The following is an 18598-nucleotide window of genomic DNA, read 5'->3' as shown; positions in this document are numbered from 1 at the left end:
CCAGCACAGTGCCTGGCACAGACTAGATATTCAACAGACAATTCTTGGCAATGTTGACTGGCCCCAAATTCACCATCCAAACACAATGGAGCTATGTGCTAAAATAACCTCAATCTCATGAGCATTGAAGAAAGTCTTCTGCATACTGCCTCATTATAACTTTATACTCAGAGGCCCATGGTCTCCTGAAATTCCTGTTTCTCCCCATAGAACCCACTATTGTATAACAACATGGAGGCATTGGGCCCAGATAAGGAGTTAATAAGGAAAACAGTTTATTCAACACAGGCAGAAAATCGTAAGATGTGTTAAACAACAATAAGTAGATAGTAAATACAGCACGTGTATGTCAAACACAGAAAGAAGGGGACAGAAAGACCAGGGGATAATTAATTTTCCATATGTAGTAAATATATATGAGGCACCTGGGCTCTAAATATTCATGATGCACTAAATATACAAGAGGCAGTAAATATTCATGAGTACTCAATATTCATGAGGCCTTAATTCAGCCACTCATTCATTGGTGACATCAATTCCGGCCCCATGTGTCCTTTCCCCAAGAAACAAAACCCAGGACTATTCAAGCAGGCTTATTGGTGAACTACAGCTGTGGCCAGGCCCACTTATCCCCTTGTCTCTCCAACAGAGCATGTGACATTAGCCCAAGGTCCCCTCTGTCTGTGGTCCCCCTCGCTTTAACTTCAACCCTGGTCTCCAAATCACACTATCAGCCAGAAAGGCTGACACAGCAAAGACAGACAGGACCATTGCCTACCCTAGGATTTAGGCAGAGTCATCCTTCTACCCACTTGTACATTGTCCTATGTCTGTGAACTTACCCATGTCTTTCCCCTTGCTTCTCATTGTGTAGTTTGAATTGTTTTAACGCATCATGTGATTGATGCATTTTAATTTGGTCCATGAGGCTTTGTTCTGTGGCCTCTGGGAAAGCCTGCAAGCATGCTTCTTGGAGGCCACCACTGCATCCGAGCTAATACCCCACACAATACTCTGGCTGCTGTGTAGAGAAGAGGTTGTAGGAGGAGCAGAAATGGATAGCGAGAGACCTATCAGGCAGTTATTCCATTCCTCTAGTCAAGAAATGAAGGTAGCTTAGGGGTGCCTGGGTTGCTCAGTCAGTTAAGTCTTCCTTTGGCTCAGGTCATGATCCCAGGGTCCTGGGATTGAGCCCTATGTCACGCTTCCTGCGCAGTGGGGAGTCTGCTTCTCCCTCTCTCCCTGCCCCTCCCCTCACCCGTGCTCTCTTGCTCTTCCATTCTCTCTCATATGGGCCCTTTCTCAAATAAATAAATAAAATCTTTAGGAAAAAAAAAAGAAATGAAGGTAGCGTGGGTTAGGATGGTAGCAAAGGGCATAGAGAGACATAGATTCAGGCTATGTTTTGCCAGCAGAATGGAGAACAAGGATGGTGGGTGTGAACAAATAGGGAATGTCAAATAAATAGAGACTATAGTTGAGAAGGCAATCTCAGAGCCTAAGATATTGGAGATGGCAAACTCCAGAAAAGACAAAGAGACAATAAACATTCCTAAGAATCATAGCTCCGAAGGGCCCAAAGTGGTCTTAGAAGGTCATCTACACCACCCACCAAGCAAACACATGACTTCCCCACCTCACCCCTACTGCTACTTAAGCAGGGCCATCAGTCTATATGAAGGACCAAGCAAATACGAGACACTCCTCTCCTCCCCTCACCCGACCCTGACCCCCATGTTCGTCCAGACCCATCCACTATCACCTCTGGCAGCTCTCTGCCAGAAAATTTTTCTTCTTACTGACCTGAATTCTGACCCCCTAGGTCCTATCCTTGAAGATACAGAAAATTAGGTCACCCTTCCAACCCATGGCAGCCCTTCAGATTCCTGAAGACATTTACCAGGCACACCTGGGTCTTCCCTTTATGGACAAATATCCCTTTTCATTATTCTGCCTCACACAGGACAATTTTCAGTCCTTTTACCATCATGGCTGCTATCTCCTGAAGGTATCCAGATCTCAACATTGTCCCAAGAGAAGGACTCACAGCACAAACAGAGGAAATCAGTCCTCTCCCTCAATCTCCACCCTACTTCTAATTAATGCAATTTAGGATTAGCTCCTCTGGTAGCCACATCACAGGGTTAACTCTTGTCTGGCTGAAATGGACTATGGATAAAGATGACTGGCATACGGGGGATGAGGAGCAATGACTCTCTGCAGAGGAACCATCAAAGTCTCTAGTTAACAGGTATGAGGATGAGGAGAGGGTGGCTGAAGCAAACGGCAGCTAACAGCATGTTTATGTTCGCTGTCACCAACAAGTTAAACACCTAAGTAGTACATGGCATCTTTTAAAAAGCTAGAGAAAGACAGGCAGGAATCACAAGTAAAAGAAGCATAACTCTGCATTAAATAGATACCTTGAGGCATTCCACTATTTTTCAACTCTGGCTCATTTACTTGAATTGTGTCATCTTCAAGGTAGAAGTAGATTTTATAGCGTCTTATTCTATAGTTTCCTTGACTTTTATCAGGTACTTCATCTTCTAAATAGGCATCAAAAGATAATACCTGTTGGAATCATAATTAGAAACTAAGAAATGAAAACATTTCAGCAAACTTAGAATCAATGCAACAACTGCCTGCATATTTATTAATGTAAAGCAAAAAGTTCAGATTTTTACAAAGACATTCTAGACATCTGTTCTGAGAACAGATATACAATCTAGGTTATCATATACAGATTATATTTTCATCAGTATCTGTTTAGAATAAGGAAATAAGGGCCCCTGGGTGGCTCAGTCAGTTAAGCATCTGCCTTCAGCTCAGGTCATGATCCTGAGGTCCTGGGATCAAGCCCCATGTCGAGCTCCCTGCTGAGTGGGGAGCCTGCTTCTCCCTCTGTCTGCTGTTCCCCCTGCTTGTGCTCGCTCTCACTCTGTCAAATAAACAAATAAAATCTTTAAAAAAATAAAAAGAAGGAAATAATATTCAAGCCACAAATCCATCAATCAGTTCTACTATAAAGTGAACTAGCTTCTGTCTTTGGAATTTCACAATGGGATTCTAGATGTGGGTTACGTAGGGACCCCCCCCTCTTAGCTTTCTGGTTTTGCTTCCAACAGTTTCAGTCATCTGCACTCACTTGGGTCCAGAAGCAGATGATCCTCCTTCTGCCATATGTCCAGGTCAAAATGAGCCTACCACTACATCACAATGCTTACATCATCCACCTCACTTCAAATCATCGCGTAGGTGTTTTATCTCACATCATCACATGAAGAGTAAGTACAGTAGAAGATATTTTCATGGAGAGATCACATTCACATAACTTACTATAGTATACTGTTCTCTTATTACTTACTGTTGTTTATCTCTTACCATGCTGACTTTACAAATTAAACCATAGGTATGTATATACAGGAAAAAAACCACTATATATAGTGTAAAGTATTACCTATGGTTTCAGGTATCCATGGGGGGGGGGGTTGGAACATATACCCCATGGATGGGGAGGGAAGGGGAAACTACTATATAGACAAAATAATATTCTTTCTGAATATCCTTTCAATAGGCAGATCTGAAATTCTTCCAGTGCATCGGGGAGTCCACCTTAAACTTGTCCAGGAAGTTCAAAAAGCCTAGCTTAAAGCCAACCAGTCTCATCTTACATTGTGTATGTGTTGGGGGGAGGGGAGTGTTGGAGAGGGCCTCAGGCTGCAGAGGTGGATTCTAAAGTAATTTCGGTAAAAGGCACTTGGCTGAATGTCTTTTTTTTTTTTTTTAAGATTTTATTTCTTTGAGGAGAGAGAGAGGGAGAGAGAAAGCAGGAGCAGAGTCAGAGGAGAGGAGGCAGAAGGAGGAGAAGTAAACTCTCCGCCAAGCAGCCAAGCAGGAAGCCTGATATGGCGCTCAATCCTAGGACTCCAGGATTACAACCTGAGCTGAAGGCAGATGCTTAACCAACTGAGCCACGCAGGCGCCCCAAGTGTCTGATTCTTTTTTTTTTTTTTTAAGATTTTATTTATTTTAAAAAAAAGATTTTATTTATTTATTTATTAATGAGAGAGAGAGAGAGAGAGAAAGGCAGGCAGAGACACAGGCAGAGGGAGAAGCAGGCGTGTCCACCCAGGGAGCCTGACATGTGAACTGGATCCTGGGTCTCCAGGATCATGCCCTGGGCCAAAGGCGGTGCTAAACCGCTGAGCCACCCAGGCTGCCCTTGTCTGATTCTTGACTGTAGCTCAGGTCATGATTCTAGGGTTGTGAAAGGGAACCCATGGGTTTTGTTTTGTTTTGTTTTTTTAGGGAACCCATGTTGAGCCCCACATCAGGCTCCGTGCTCAACACAGGGAGTCTGCTTCTCTCCCTCTTGCTCCACTCATGCCCCCCTACAAATAAATAAATCTTTAAAAAAATAAAATAAAGTTGTTACAGTAAAAATCAGACATGGTCAAAAACGCCCATGGAAAATCCTTAACCATTTTGGAAAACAGGACCTCTCAGTAACTATAACACAGCCTCTTTTTCTTCCATGTTAAAGCAGAGGACGACTGCCTCTTCAGTTGAAGGCCAGTTGAAATAGCTTCCTTTGGCTTAGGTGCCATGTTGTAGGAATAATGCGTACCTTTAACCATTGGAATCACTCTCAACATGGCAACATGATCACACTTTCAAGCCTGCCCTGGGATGCGTGCTCCTGGAGCATTCCATTTTAATATTCCTTCTGCTCTCATTTTTCTAATCAATTTTTTATAATTAGAGTTGCAAAAGTTAATAATGTATATGATGTAAGACTATGGTAATTCAACATGGGCAATATGCTATATATAGGAGGGAGTCTGTTAGGTATAATCCACCCTCTAAGGGTGGTCAGTTACCCTAATTGGGAATAAGTGCTCCAGGAGCAGCAAATTTCTATCAGAAGCTCACACTTCAGAAGTGGTTGACAAAATGCGTCAGGATTTTATCCTTGATCAACACAAGAAACTTTGTTAATTACCATATAGGATGTTAGAAATGAGCTGTAGTTAAATGACTGTATTCAAAATGAATGGATCAGTTACAAATACTGACAAGGCATGGTCCTTACTGGAACAGGTTTTCTAGGAAACTAGTGAACCTAAAAATCTCTTCCTTTTCAAAACAGCATCTTTGGCTTCATTCCAAAATGGTCCTATTTTCAGGTGCTTTCTTGGAAAATTCATCTAGCCTGCCTCCAGTTATAGGGTAAACCACTTCTAGAATTGCTGTCCTATTTGTGTTGAGTGAACATTTCCAGTAAGATGCTGTTGGATGGGTATAGGGTTTCCTTCTAGGGTGATGAAAATGTCTTGCGACTGGTTAGAAGTGATGGTTACACAACACTGTGGCCATACTAGATGGCACTAAATTGCACACTTTAAAATAGCTAATGGGGGAATCCCTGGGTGGCCCAGCGGTTTAGTGCCTGCCTTCAGCCCAGGGCATGATCCTGGAGTCCCGGGATAGAGTCCTACATCAGGTTCCCTGCATGGAGCCTGCTTCTCCCTCTGCCTGTGTGTGTGTCTCTCTCTCATGAATAAATAAATAAAATCTTTAAAAAAAAAAAAAAAAAAAAAACCAGGGCAGCCCCAGTGGCCCAGCGGTTTGGTGCTGCCTTCAGCCCGGGGCGTGATCCTAGAGACCTCGGATCAAATCCCACGTGGGGCTCCCTGCATGGAGCCTGCTTCTCCCTCTGCCTAAGGTGTCTGCCTCTCTTTCTCTCATGATTAAATAAAATCTTTTTAAAAAATAAAAATAAATTTAAAATAAAATAAATCTTTTTTAAAAATCTGCATAACCACTTTACTCTTCTTTACTATACCTTTCCAGATAACCTCCTGCAACTGATTCCCCTACCCCCCCAACACCTTTTCTCTTTATTTTTGGATTTAGGGTGGTGGCTTGGGCCATCTGGGGAGTTACTCAGTCTTCCTGGTTCTCCCCCATGTGCACGTTTAATTAAGCTTTTGTTTGTTTTTTCTCCTTTAATCTGTCTCTTTATTACAGGGGTGTCTCAGCTGAGAACCTGAAAGGTAGCGGGAATATGATTTTTCGTCCCCTACAAAAGGTGGAGAGCATGTCAGAGTGATACTGAAAGACAGAAAAGGAAGAGAGGAAAAAACTGTAAAATGCAGCAAAGTGGAATACCAGTGAAGAGACACCAAACAGCTTAAAAGTGATCTCACAAAGATAAAACGCCTAATCACAGAGGAACTTGAGGTACCAGAGACTCCAGAGGGAAGGAGCTAAAATAAAAACTGCTAGAAATAACAATTTATAGAAACATAATTATGATACAGGGCTTCATCATAATTTATGATGTCAAGCAGAGATTAGATAAATAAGGTCCTAGAGGATGTAATTGGCTGTAATTTTCTTGAAAATGGAATGTAAATATCATTTGGCAGGGCATGTGATCTTCAGTTCCCCACGGGCTTCTGCAAGCCCCACTGTATGATACAAGGTTACCCGCCTGATCCCCCAAGGCAATTTGAATTTTTGATGCCAGCCTAGAGGATATAAAATCTGAAATCAATTAGTCTTAAATAATAGATACAGGGTATTTCTTCATTATAAAGGGAAAATATTAAACGTTAAGGTTTCTGAAATCGGGATCTTCTTACAATTAAAGGCAAAAGAAACTCAAAGCAGTCAGGAGTGTGTTTCAGAGGGGTGGACACCTAGTTTTAAAGGATGTACAGTGTGAATTCTGCCTGGTACAGAAGGAGTTAATCCTATTTTCGTGTCAGTTGAGCTATTCACTTTGCATTGCATATCCCAAATAGCTGGGTTTGAACATTGATTTGGGTTCCTAATTTCCACTTAAATTGTTTTCAAAATGATTATTGTCTGATGCAGCACTGACACACAAAATAATTGTGCATGGAAGATTGTCCGTCGCAGGCTAGGCATTGCAATCCTGAGGCAAAAGCCAGAGCCGAGTCTCTTGAATAAATCAGAGAATTTTTAAAAATGGTGAGGTAGGTGTGACCAATGCGTGAGTCATAAAGTCTATATTACTCAGAAATCAGCATCTAAGTGTCAAAAATTTACAGCTGACTTTCTAGAGAAGCTGTCAGCAAAGAGATGAAACACCAGTAATGTTCGATAAGGCTTAACAGTCTATAAAGAGACCAGCATCACTAGTCTAAGTTGAAAATGCTTAGGTTCTATTTGATGAAAACGGCTCAGACAAATCATGGAGTCCTAAAGAAGAAGGTGTATAACAGTAAGGATAAACGCAAGCTGTTATAGGTTAGTAGACAACACAAATTCTGTGCATTTAATGTGGCGTTGTTTATTCTTCCTGAAAAAGCTGTGATTAAGCCAGTGATATTTCTTTTATGATTACAGAGTCTTAGAATTCTTAGAAAATAAACCATAAAAGATTGGTATTGCATATTAAGGATGGCTCACTTAGATATGACAATGGGATATTTTAGAGACATTTATCACACATACAATGGAGCAGAGTAGGACACCCCAAAATGCGATTCTTTGGCCAAGAATTCTCTCTTTAACTGGTTCTTTTTAAGAAACAGCAGACCGGAGAGAAGCTCTGAAATTCAAGTAAAGTGACCCTTTTGTAAGAGACATTTATATGTATAAGGGTGTCTCCTTCCCTGTAGCAGGAAGGAGAGGAGCAAACATCTCTAGAAACTGATCAGTGGAGAAGGCAGGGACTTAAATCTGCATAACAACCCTACCCTTGTTTACTCTGCATTTGCCCGATAACTCCCCAGAACAGGTTCCCCACCTTCAACATGGTCTTTTGTCTTTAGCTGGAGATGGTATTTAAGGGGCTGGCGTGGGCCATTTGTGGGAGTTACTCAGTTTTCCTGGGTCTCTCCCACATACACAGGAGGTATACATGCTACTAAACTTGTTTGGTTTTTTGTTGTTCTGTGTTGTATTATAGGGGCATCTTAGCTAAGCACCTAGAAGGGCAAAGGGAAAGTGATTTTTTCCTCCCTGACATAGGCTAATTTATGAAAAATTTTAATAAGTTGAAAATATAGAAATTACGTAAATTCTAGTCATTAATCACCAATACGAGAAACGTAGTATGTAACTCAAAACAAAAGTCCTCACTCGTAATAATTACTGTGCTAAAAGTAAATTTTAAAATGCAAAAAATAACTATAAAATCTAATAAAATCTAAAAAACGTGCAAGCCTATAAAATTTAGGCAAATCTGTAATCTTGGGTGAGTTATTGGGTTTAGATTATTACATACAAGAATTTAGAGTTAAAGAGAATTTACTCAGTTCAATGTTCTAACTCAGCTATTCTCAGCCTCAGCTCTACATTATGAAATTTAAAAAAAAAAGAAAGAAAAGACCAGGGTGCCTGGGTGGCTCAGCCAGTTAAGCATCTGCCTTCAGTTCAGGTCATGATCCCAGGATCCCACATGCAGCTCCCTGGTGAGGGGGGAGTCTGCTCCTCCCTCTGCCCCTGCCACTTGCCCTTTTGTGCTCAAGCTCAGGCTCTCTGGCTCTCTCTCTTTCAAATAAACATCAATAAAGCAGACCCAAGCCTAAATAACTTAAATCAGAATCTTGGGGGCAGGTAATGATGAGAACACAGGCAAAAGAAACGTAGATAAAATTAAGGTTCCTTACAATTTGCAGCCTATTGAAAAATATCTGAGACAGGCAGAATGTGACATTCCTCCAGGAACTCACTGCCTTAATGGTAATGCTTCGCTACAGGCAAAAAGCAATCTTAGCCTGACAAGAGCCAGACCTCCAGGATCCTAGAAGTCTTCTCTAACACGTGAAAATCCTCTCAAGGACACCTGGGGTGGCTCAGTGGTTGAGGGGCTTCCTTTGGCTCAGGGCGTGATCCCGGGGTCCTGGGCCTGCATCGGCTCCCCGCATGGAGCCTGCGTCTCCCTCTGCCTGTGTCTCTGCCTCTCTCTGTGTGTCTCTCATGAATACATAAAATCTCAAAAAAAAAAAAAAATCCTCTCAGAAACATCCTTTGCTTCTGCCCCTCCCAACTTCAAAGCATATAATTGATTGCTCCTCACCATCCCAGTGCAGTTCTTCCAGCCCATGGGTCCTGTCCTGGTGCTTTAATAAAATTCTTTTTGGGGGGACACCTGGGTGGCTCAGCGGTTGGGCATCTGCCTTAGGCTCAGGGTATGATCCTGGAGTCCCGGGATCGGGATTGAGATCGGGATCGGGTCTGAGTCCCACGTTGGGTTTCCTGCATGGAGCCTGCTTCTCCCTCTGCCTATGTCTCTGCCTCTCTCTCATGAATAAATAATAAAATAAAATATTTTAAAAATATATCTTTTTTGCACCACATCACATCAGGTAAGAGGGGCATTAGTAGTTTTTAAAAGCTCCACAGGTAATTCTGAAAGTCTGTAGTCAAAAGTTTTGACTCGGTGAGCAATAAATTGAGCAAAATTTTTGGAAGTGTAAAAATCTGTTATTAGGAAAACACGAAGGAAGCAATAATGATAAGAGCCTAAATAGAAGAATTTGAAAGGAAAAAGAATCAACAGCAATAAATAGGTCCAAGAGTTTAATAAATAAAACATAAAATTCTAGCAAAGATAATCAAAAAAGTATAAAGTCAGAAATGAGATACTGCGGGACATAAAAATGTAATAAATTATAAGATATAAATCATCTTAATATAGCATAAAATCTTTTATGAAAATTTTAAACAATTAAATAAGTGATTTTTGTAAGAACTGTGAATTCTCAAAATGCAACCAATGAACTATAACCAAGTAAGAAGCATAAAAAATCACCAAAAAATTGTCTCAACAAAAAGCTCCAACCAGGATGATTTACTAACGGATTCTTTCAAACTTTCAAGGAAAAGAAAACTGCCCCATTACATAACTCCCCTGGATACCAAAACAGATGGAAAGCCACGAAGTGAATTCCAATGCCTGATAAACATACCATTAAAAAGTCAACGATGGAGCAGCAGTCCAAACCCCAGCTGCACATGAGAATCACCTGTAGAGCTTTTTAAACTCCTGTTGCTTGGGCCACATCCACGCCCATGTACATATACCACACACAAGGAAATCAGAATCTTTCAGAGTAGGACTGCGCATTACTGATTTTTTAAGCTCTCCAGGTGACAGGAGTGTGCAAGCCAAGGTTGAGAACTGCTCCTGACAATTTCACTACTTATGATTTAAAATACAAACAGAATTCAGCAGCCATCTGCATAAAGCACAGCATTTTCTTCACAGATGCAAAGATGTTTCCAGATTAGGAAATAAGAGCAAAACTGTAATGATCTCAGACTGTTTCCTACCACATACATTTTAAAAGACAAGAGTAAGTCCTTAAACAAGATTGAAAAGCATCTGCTTTAAAACCTAGGGGCGCCTGGGTGGCTCAGTGGGTTAAGCATCTGCCTTTGGCTCAAGTCATGATCCCAGGGTCCTGGGATCCATTCTCTGCTCTCCCCTCTCCCTCTGCCTGCTGCTCCCCCTGCTTGTCCTCCCTCTCTCTCTCTCTCCCCCCCCACACACACACAAATAAAATCTTTACTAAAAACAAAAACAATAGCCTAAATATGCAGCATTATAGTTAGCTAAACTATGCATCTACTACAAACAGGAATGTAACAAAAACACCCCTACTGGCAACATTATTTAGTTGTTTTGAGGAGTTCTGGACAATGTAAAAAGGTATGAAATAGGGACACCTGAGTGGCTCAGTGGTCTAGTGCCTGCCTTTGGCCCAGGGGGTGATCCTAGGGTCCCTGGATTGAGTCCCACACTGGTCCCTGCATGGATGCTGCTTCTCCCTTTGCCTATGTCTCTGCCTCTCTGTCTCTCATGAATAAAAAATACTTTTTTAAAAAAAGGTATGAAATAAAAACATCAGCAAGAAAAAAACAAAAGTATTATAAGCTGATAAAATATTGGCATAAGCAAAGGCTGAATAACTAAGAATAAATAAAAGATTTCAGCATAACCACAAATGGGACGCCTAGGTGGCTCAGTGGTTGAGTGTCTGCCTTCGGCTCAGGGTGTGATCCCACGGTCCTTGGACCGAGTCCCACATTGGGCTCCCTGCATGGAGCCTGCTTCTCCCTCTGCCTGTGTCTCTGCCTGGCTTTCTCTCTCTCTCTCTCTCTCTCTCTCTCTCTCATGAGTAAATAAATAAATAAATAAATAAATCTTTAAAAAAAAAGATTTCAGCATAACCACAAATCGAATCAAAAATATCTTAAGTCTGTCACTTAACAGTTAAGTGACTGACTCTTGATCTCAGCTCGGGTCTTGATCTTAGGGCAGTGAGTTCAAGCCCTGCTTCACTTAAATTTAAAAAAGAAAAAAGTAATAAAAAATATTATCGTGTACTTGCAATAACCAGCTGAAAATATGGTAGGAGAAAAAGAATGTTCACAATGAAACAAAAGCTTACAAAACACCCAAAAATAGTTTTAATGAAAACTCTGTGACCCAGATAATAGTCTAAAAACACTCAAAAATACAGCCGAACTTGATGAATAGGTGGAATATATTCCAGATAAGCAGACTAAAATAACATATTTCAAGTTCACTGGTGTTCTGGAGGAATTTGAAAAAAATAATTCTAGGTCCACCTGATGCTATAAACAAATCTGCCTATTAAAGAAAACTGTAAAAATTAATGGTAATGGAAGGGACCTAATTCTCCCATATTTTATATCTTAGCATAATTCAATGCTTCAATTATTAAAATAGTATACCACCACAGTAACAAAAAACATACTAGTCTGTGAAAAAGAAAAATGGTCTGGAAATAGACTATTACATATAGGACTTTAACACATGGAAAAGGAACCACCTATCAATAAATGAAAAAAGTACTAACTTGGAATAGCATCAAGTACATCCCAATGTAAAATAAATTATAACCCAAAATATATGCCAGATGGACTATCAGTTTAAATGTAACAAATCAAGCCCTTTGCCCACTCCCCGTGTGTGTGTGTGTGTGTGTGTGTGTGTGTGTGTGTGTATCTCTCAAAGCCCTGAAAGGGAGGATGACCATTCCAAGCTTAGGAGTAAAACAAAATTGTGAAAAAAAAAATAAGGTTTAAGTATAAAAACAAGTTATAACTTCAAAAGAATAAAATCTAAATAAAAATAAATGTACTAACAAAAAACTTTAACGTGAGTCTATTTTATAAAAACATATTTAATTAACTTTTAAAAGACCCTAAAAAAAGATGAAAAAAGGGCTTAAAATTCACCAGAGGGTCAATAAATAAAAGAAAAATGTTTGTTCTAAGAATGTATCAGATAAGAGTGAATTAAAGTAAGAGGCAGCGGTTTTGTTTCTCCTATAAAATGGGCCTGGTGGGATTATTCATCATGCATGGGATTTTAAACTACTACAGTTCTTCTAGGGCAATCTGGTGCTATGAGGAGCCATATTTAAATTCCGATACTTCTTCTCAGGAACTCCATTTCTGGGCATGTAGCCCAAAGAAACAAACCAAAATATGGAGAAACATATGTGCAGAGATGTTCTTTGCAGCGTTTTTTTTTTTTTTTTTTTTTTTTTTTAAGTAGAAAAAAACTAGAGGGAATCTAAAAAGTTAACAGAAAGGGAAGGGTTTGGTGAATTATGGCACATCTATGTACTCTGTGGAATATTATGAAGGCACTAGTATGATGTTTTCGAAAACTATATAGCAGTAAGAAAAATACTTAGGATACGCAGAAATGTTGAGCAGGGAAAAAAACACAGAACTGAAAATGGTAATATACTATAATTATAACTATGTTTTTTAAAAGCACGTATATTTAAAAGATGTTTTTAAAACCATGTTTTTTTTTTTAAGAATGGGGGAGGGGACAAACAGCAACCGAGGATGGCAATTCCTACAGAAGCCTGGCTGGGCCACATATGTGGGGCGCTCTTGCACCTCTGAGCCACGTGGAAGCAAGGCGAACGTGGCAAGTGGGGGCGGGGGCTAACTTACCCAAGGTGCCCCTGTTGAAGGGGGGTGTGAGGAATTCCGGTGGGCAAGAGCAGTGGGTGGGGTGAGCCTCCCCTTCCTTGCCAGTGTGTGCTGGACTCTAGCTGTACCTTTCTAGGCTCAGAGCCCAGCTCATAAAACCCTATGTGCCGTCCCTGAAGCACCTTCAAGTCTTTTCAAACCTAAGACGTCTCTGAAGGGCCTTGTATTCCAAACCAAATGGAAGAGCCCTGTGGCCCCGGAAGTGCTTTGATGTCCCCCGGAAGTAGCTCTCCCCAAATAAGAAAGCGCTTTGCGATCTCAGAACCATAACGTGTGGTTGTGGTTGTGGATACCAGACCGAGCCTTTCGGGAATCTGGGATCCTTGCGATTTTTCCAAAGCTCTTTGGACTCTCACACTCGGTAGCAGAACTTTGACATCTCTGGAACACTGAGAACGGTTATGGGCAGTTGAAAGGCTGCAACGAGGCCTATAAGATGCCAGAGCGGCCCAAGACTAAGTATTGCTAAGAGGAGCACTCAGGTAGGGTCCTCCGGTCAAAGTGGATGCCTCTGGGAGCCCACTGACGTGCCCCCTCCAACTGGCCACCTTATAACTCTGTATCACGTGCAAGAGAGGCCACCGTCCCCAGCCGCCTGAGAACACAGAAAAAGGACCTGCGGCCTTCACACGAGGCTACAAGGGTGCAGCCTGACAGGGAAATTCCTCCCCCGGCCCCCACCACCCCGTTTTTAAGGACCTAGGTGTGGGTGGAGCCTCTAAAGACTACCTGATTCGGTGGGGAGTGCTCGGGGCTTCTCTCATTGGTGGAATCCCTTTAGCACCAATTCCTCTGTGCTCAGCCAACTCCTCTCTAAAGGAAAATGGCGTCTTCAGAGGATGCTTACCGCTTTAGGATCAATCCCAAGCCTGGTTCCCGTAACCCCACACACTCTGAATTACCCGACCCAGCTGAGGGTCAGGATGATAAGGCTGGGGAACCACATATGGTCAACAGAAACAGTGCTACACTGCATGACCAGAGCTCCTCGACCATCTACGTGAAGGGTATCCAGGGCATCCTGGGGAAACTGATGCCAAAAGGGGAGGTGGCCACTAGTGTAAAACCCATCGTGAGAGAGCATCCCATCCCTGGACCAAGACCTGCCAGGTTTGTCACCTTCTCTGCGCAGCACCTAAATCAACCCTCAGCCCCAGAGCCTAGAGTGGAGAAGGAAAAGATGGCAATAGAGATCAACACTTTTGGTGAAAGGAGAGTGGTTATTGGGCCTCATGAGAAAGCCTTTATGAAGCCACTGGATGATGAAAGTGTCATCATTTTTGAAAAAGACTCTCCGGTCCTGAAATTTCTAGACAATTGTGACCCTCGTGTAGAAATCCTACCAAAGTATCAAGAAAGGGAAGCCATGGCCGAGCACCCCTTTCCAGGAAGTCACTGGTCTACAGTGGAAGAGTTCTCTGCGCTCAGATTCCCTCGGGACAGACCAATGCCACCGGGTCTCTCAAGAGGTTCAAAGCCTTTACTCTTCAGTGCTGACTGTGCCATAGACCAGCCTCCTCTGTACCGGGGTCCCCAGCAAGTCTATAGCAGCCACTGGGCAAGTAATCCCCAGCCTTCTCACTATCTGTCCACGGGCAGCTGCTGCAGCAGCGCATCCCAGGCCACAAGGAACAGCTGGAGCTTCTTCAGTGATTCTTCCTCCAACCCAGAAGTGCGCTTCCAAAACTGGTCCAGAGACTGGAAGGCATCAGAGGAAGATCAATCCCAGAATTACCATCCATTTCATTTCTCCAGAAATCTAGAAATGGAGGAGGAGAGAGCAGTCCAGGAGGAGATACCATCATATCCTTTTGGAGAGCATGCACCTAGTTTCCTGCCAAGGGACCACTGGGAGCGCCAAGAGCAGGGTTTCATTGATACCCATTGTCACTTGGACATTCTCTACTCCAAGCTGTCCTTCAAAGGGACCTTTAGCAAGTTCACAGAAATGTATAACTGTTCCTTCCCTAAGGAATTTCAGGGCTGCATCTCTGATTTCTGCAATCCTCATACACTAAGGGATGGCCTATGGGAGGAGCTGCTGAAAGATGATCTGGTTTGGGGGGCATTTGGCTGTCACCCCCATTTTGCACGCTACTACAATGACAGTCAAGAAAGCAAGCTCTTGCAAGCCCTGCGGCACCCCAAGGCCATAGCGTTTGGAGAAATGGGCCTGGATTACTCCTACAAGTGCACCACACCTGTGCCACAGCAGCACAAGGTATTCGAGAGACAGCTGCAGCTGGCCGTGTCTCTAAAGAAGCCCCTGGTGATCCACTGCCGAGAAGCTGACGAAGATCTGTTGGATATCATGAAAAGAAGGGTGCCCCCTGACTACAAGATCCACAGGCATTGCTTCATGGGCACTTACCCAGTCATCAGGCCCCTCCTGGAGTACTTCCCCAACATGTCCGTGGGGTTCACAGCAGTCCTGACGTATCCTTCCGCCTGGGAGACCCGCAAAACTCTGAGAATGATCCCCTTGGAGAGAATCGTCGTGGAAACGGATGCTCCCTACTTCCTGCCTCGTGGAGTTCCGAAAAGCCTTTGCCAGTTTGCCCACCCAGGCCTGGCCCTGCATACAGTTCGAGAGATCGCCAGGATCAAAGGTCAGCCGCTCTCTCACACCTTGGCCATCCTGCGTGAGAACACTAGCCACCTCTACAATCTTTAAGCAAAGGGCATCATCCGGAGTCTTCCAGAAAAGGGAGACCAGCGGCCTGACAGCACAGACTTGGTTTGAACTCTCCCTGTGTCCCAAGGTCAAGGCAGTGTTTAGCCAGTCCACCAGAACACAAAGAGACCACCACAAGATGTCTTCCCCAAAACCTCTTCCTAAGACTTCTGCTTCTGGCTGGTAGGGTTCGGTGCAAAAGAATGGGAGGAGGATAGAGGAAACTGCCCCCAACATTATCAGGGTTTTTCCTCCCAGCCAAATTGTGCCGGGGTAATCAGTAAAGAAGAGTTCCATAGGGTCAATGAGCTGGCTATTCCACACCCCTGTTCTCTGCAGCCTGAGTTTTTGAGCAGTTGGTGCATAAAGTCACCCTCCTACTTATCTTTAAAAAAACAAATGAAGAGGAATGTTGAATTTTCAAAGTGAGTTAGGTAATTTGTTCTGTTGATTCCCAAAACGTATTTGATATTATAGGAATTCTATAATCCATACGGTTTGTTGTTAAATTCATAATTCAGTGACTGTGCAACTTGTGATTTCTAATTGCTAAAGATAAAGCAACACTAGCATTTCATCTCAAAGGAAATCGATTTAGGTAAAAGTTGGTCTGTTAATATTCAGAACGGGCTGGAGGGTGAGGACATTTCTATAGAGGAGCTTAAAGTGATGGGAGCCAGATCAATTGGATCTTGAGAACAGTGCTGAGATGAGTTTCAAATCTGAACTGAACTCCCCAAGCTTATATAATTCCAAGCCTCTCACATAACCAGTATATTAACAGCAGCTGTTATTCAGATTGCTCTGACTCTTAACAAGGCCCAACTGTATACCACTTAGAAATACTGCTCCCCTAAAGGGCAGAAACAGAGAAAAGCTTCAGGTGCCTACCTGGCAAACAGCCACCCTCCCTGCAAGATTAAAAGGAACTCACATTTTAAAGAAAATATTTGAGTTCCGAAATTTAACTTTGCCAGCCAAAGCCCACACATAAATCCAGGAGTTTCATTATTGGATAATAAGTGCCATTTTTTAAAATGGAAAAATCTCCTTTATTCTTGAAAACTAAATTGATGAAAATAGGCCCGGCATAGTCCAGACTTCTCGTTTCCTAGGTGCCTGTTTATCTAGATCCAGAAAAAGCAGCTGGCTCCTCACCATGTGGTTCTCAGCTCAAAAGTCTCGTCCACAAGGAAGCCTCCTTGACTACCACGTGCACAGTGCTCATTTCACCTGAGAAGAAAAACTCCTTAGAGCTTATTGTTTTGATTTAGTCATAGTGCTCAGCACTGACTACAATTGTGTTTTTACTATGTGCCCGTTGGTTATTTTCCCCACTAGGTTTATAAGCTTGTCAGTTCTGTTCATCCCCTATGAACATACACCCTGTACATACACCCAGTGTTAAAATGGTGCCTGAGACAGCGCAGGCACTTTGCAAAGATTTCTTGAGTTACATATCATACGAGTGAACAACGTACTTCACTGACACTTGGGAGTTAGTGACAATATTTGGGCAAGGGGACAGATTTTAGGGAGAGAAGAGAGAAACCATCAGATTTCTAGTGCCCCTTAACTTGAAAAGCAAGGATTAAAAGGCAGCTATATTCTGCTGTTTAGATGTTCTCCATAGTAAGAGAAATAAAGAAATAAGGTCAAGTCCTCCCAGGAACTTGACAGTTTAGATTTCTTGTAAATAATACTGAGTAAGTCATAGTTTTTTTTCCCCTCTGCTAGGGATCCATTTTGGAGAAGGAAGCCTTAAGAAAGCTTTAAGTGTTTCACTTTGCTTTATTGGGACCAAAAGTGCAATGCACTTGATGCACTATTGCAATTGATGCAACTGACACACTGGTGCAATAGGAAAGATGCAAGTTGATTAAATTTTCAGGACAGAAAACCTTCAAAAGTGAAGCCAATGTTTTAAGAAGGTTTTTCTGTTTCCCATTTAATGTACACTGTACAAAAATGTTCAGAGTGTGTCCCTCAACCCCCAGGAGCCCTGACCTTTTTATAAAGGACTGCAGAAAAAGAAGGTTCTGAGGACACGTTTTGGGAAAAACTGAGTTCTACAATGTTCCACAGATTGTTTTTTAATTTGGGGGATCTCACATGCCCTTTGATATGCTAATGTGAGCCACAGATCCCCAAAAGGGTGTTTCTCAAAGTTACTTCATTTGATTAATTTGAGGTACAATTCAACAACTGGAGAAACTCGAGCTTGGGAAACATGACCTCAAGTCACACTTCCACTGTTGTCCCCTAGTCACATTGTGTACCACCTCTACTCCTCACATTCCCACACCCTCCTTCATTTACCTCTCCCACTACATAAGATCCAAGGAGAACAAAACGTCCTTTATCTGGTCCTAACAAAGCAACGTTACCAAGTGGGCATTTAAAAACGGGTGTAAACAAACAATTGCATCTGTAAGTACACATTACACAAGGTAAAGAGAGTATGTATATATATATAGTAATTAATTTTGCTCTCCAAAAAAGAAATAATCTCCTTTGTATACAGAGAAAATAGTTTTCATACTGTTCCTCTTGCTACATTTTTATGGCAAATGCATGGACTATACTCTGCAGTGTTTCTTGACACAAAAGAGAGCTCCTTGCCATAATTCAGCTTTATTTCATCAGGAATGAGAGTGAGCAATGTAGTATATACAGAGTGGCCTAAATCAAAAATTGTCATCTTCCTCTACTAGTTTCATAAATGTAGTAAAGAACACTTCATCTCTTCAAGTTACTCATAAAAACAAAACGAACAAATAAAACCTTGCAATGGAGATGTGCAAAATTTGGAGCACTCTGTATATAGCTTTCTAGTGATAGATATTCCACTGAACCTCAAAGAATGATTAGAATTCATCTGTTTGCATGGCACTTCAAAAT

General features: G+C 42.1%; 1 protein-coding gene across 2 annotated transcripts in view; it reads right to left on the bottom strand.

Moving 5' to 3' along the window:
• EFHC2 (EF-hand domain containing 2) overlaps positions 1-18598 on the bottom strand; it is a 197225-nt gene that overhangs the window by 120006 nt on the left and 58621 nt on the right. Inside the window, exons 1-2 of one of the 2 annotated variants that reach the window (XM_077890290.1) lie at positions 12985-13175; positions 2424-2574 (exon numbers count right to left, since the gene is read on the bottom strand). In XM_077890290.1, the coding sequence (XP_077746416.1) occupies positions 2424-2433 (10 nt within the window). In that variant the 5' untranslated portion in view covers positions 2434-2574; positions 12985-13175. Of the gene's footprint in view, positions 1-2423; positions 2575-12984; positions 13176-18598 lie in introns of those variants that run through there. The other variant, XM_077890289.1, reaches the window with a different exon arrangement.

This window comes from Canis aureus, chromosome X (genome assembly GCF_053574225.1).
Source record: "Canis aureus isolate CA01 chromosome X, VMU_Caureus_v.1.0, whole genome shotgun sequence".
Classification (NCBI taxonomy): Eukaryota; Metazoa; Chordata; class Mammalia; order Carnivora; family Canidae; genus Canis; species Canis aureus.
This window is presented reverse-complemented; position numbering and strand designations above follow the sequence as displayed.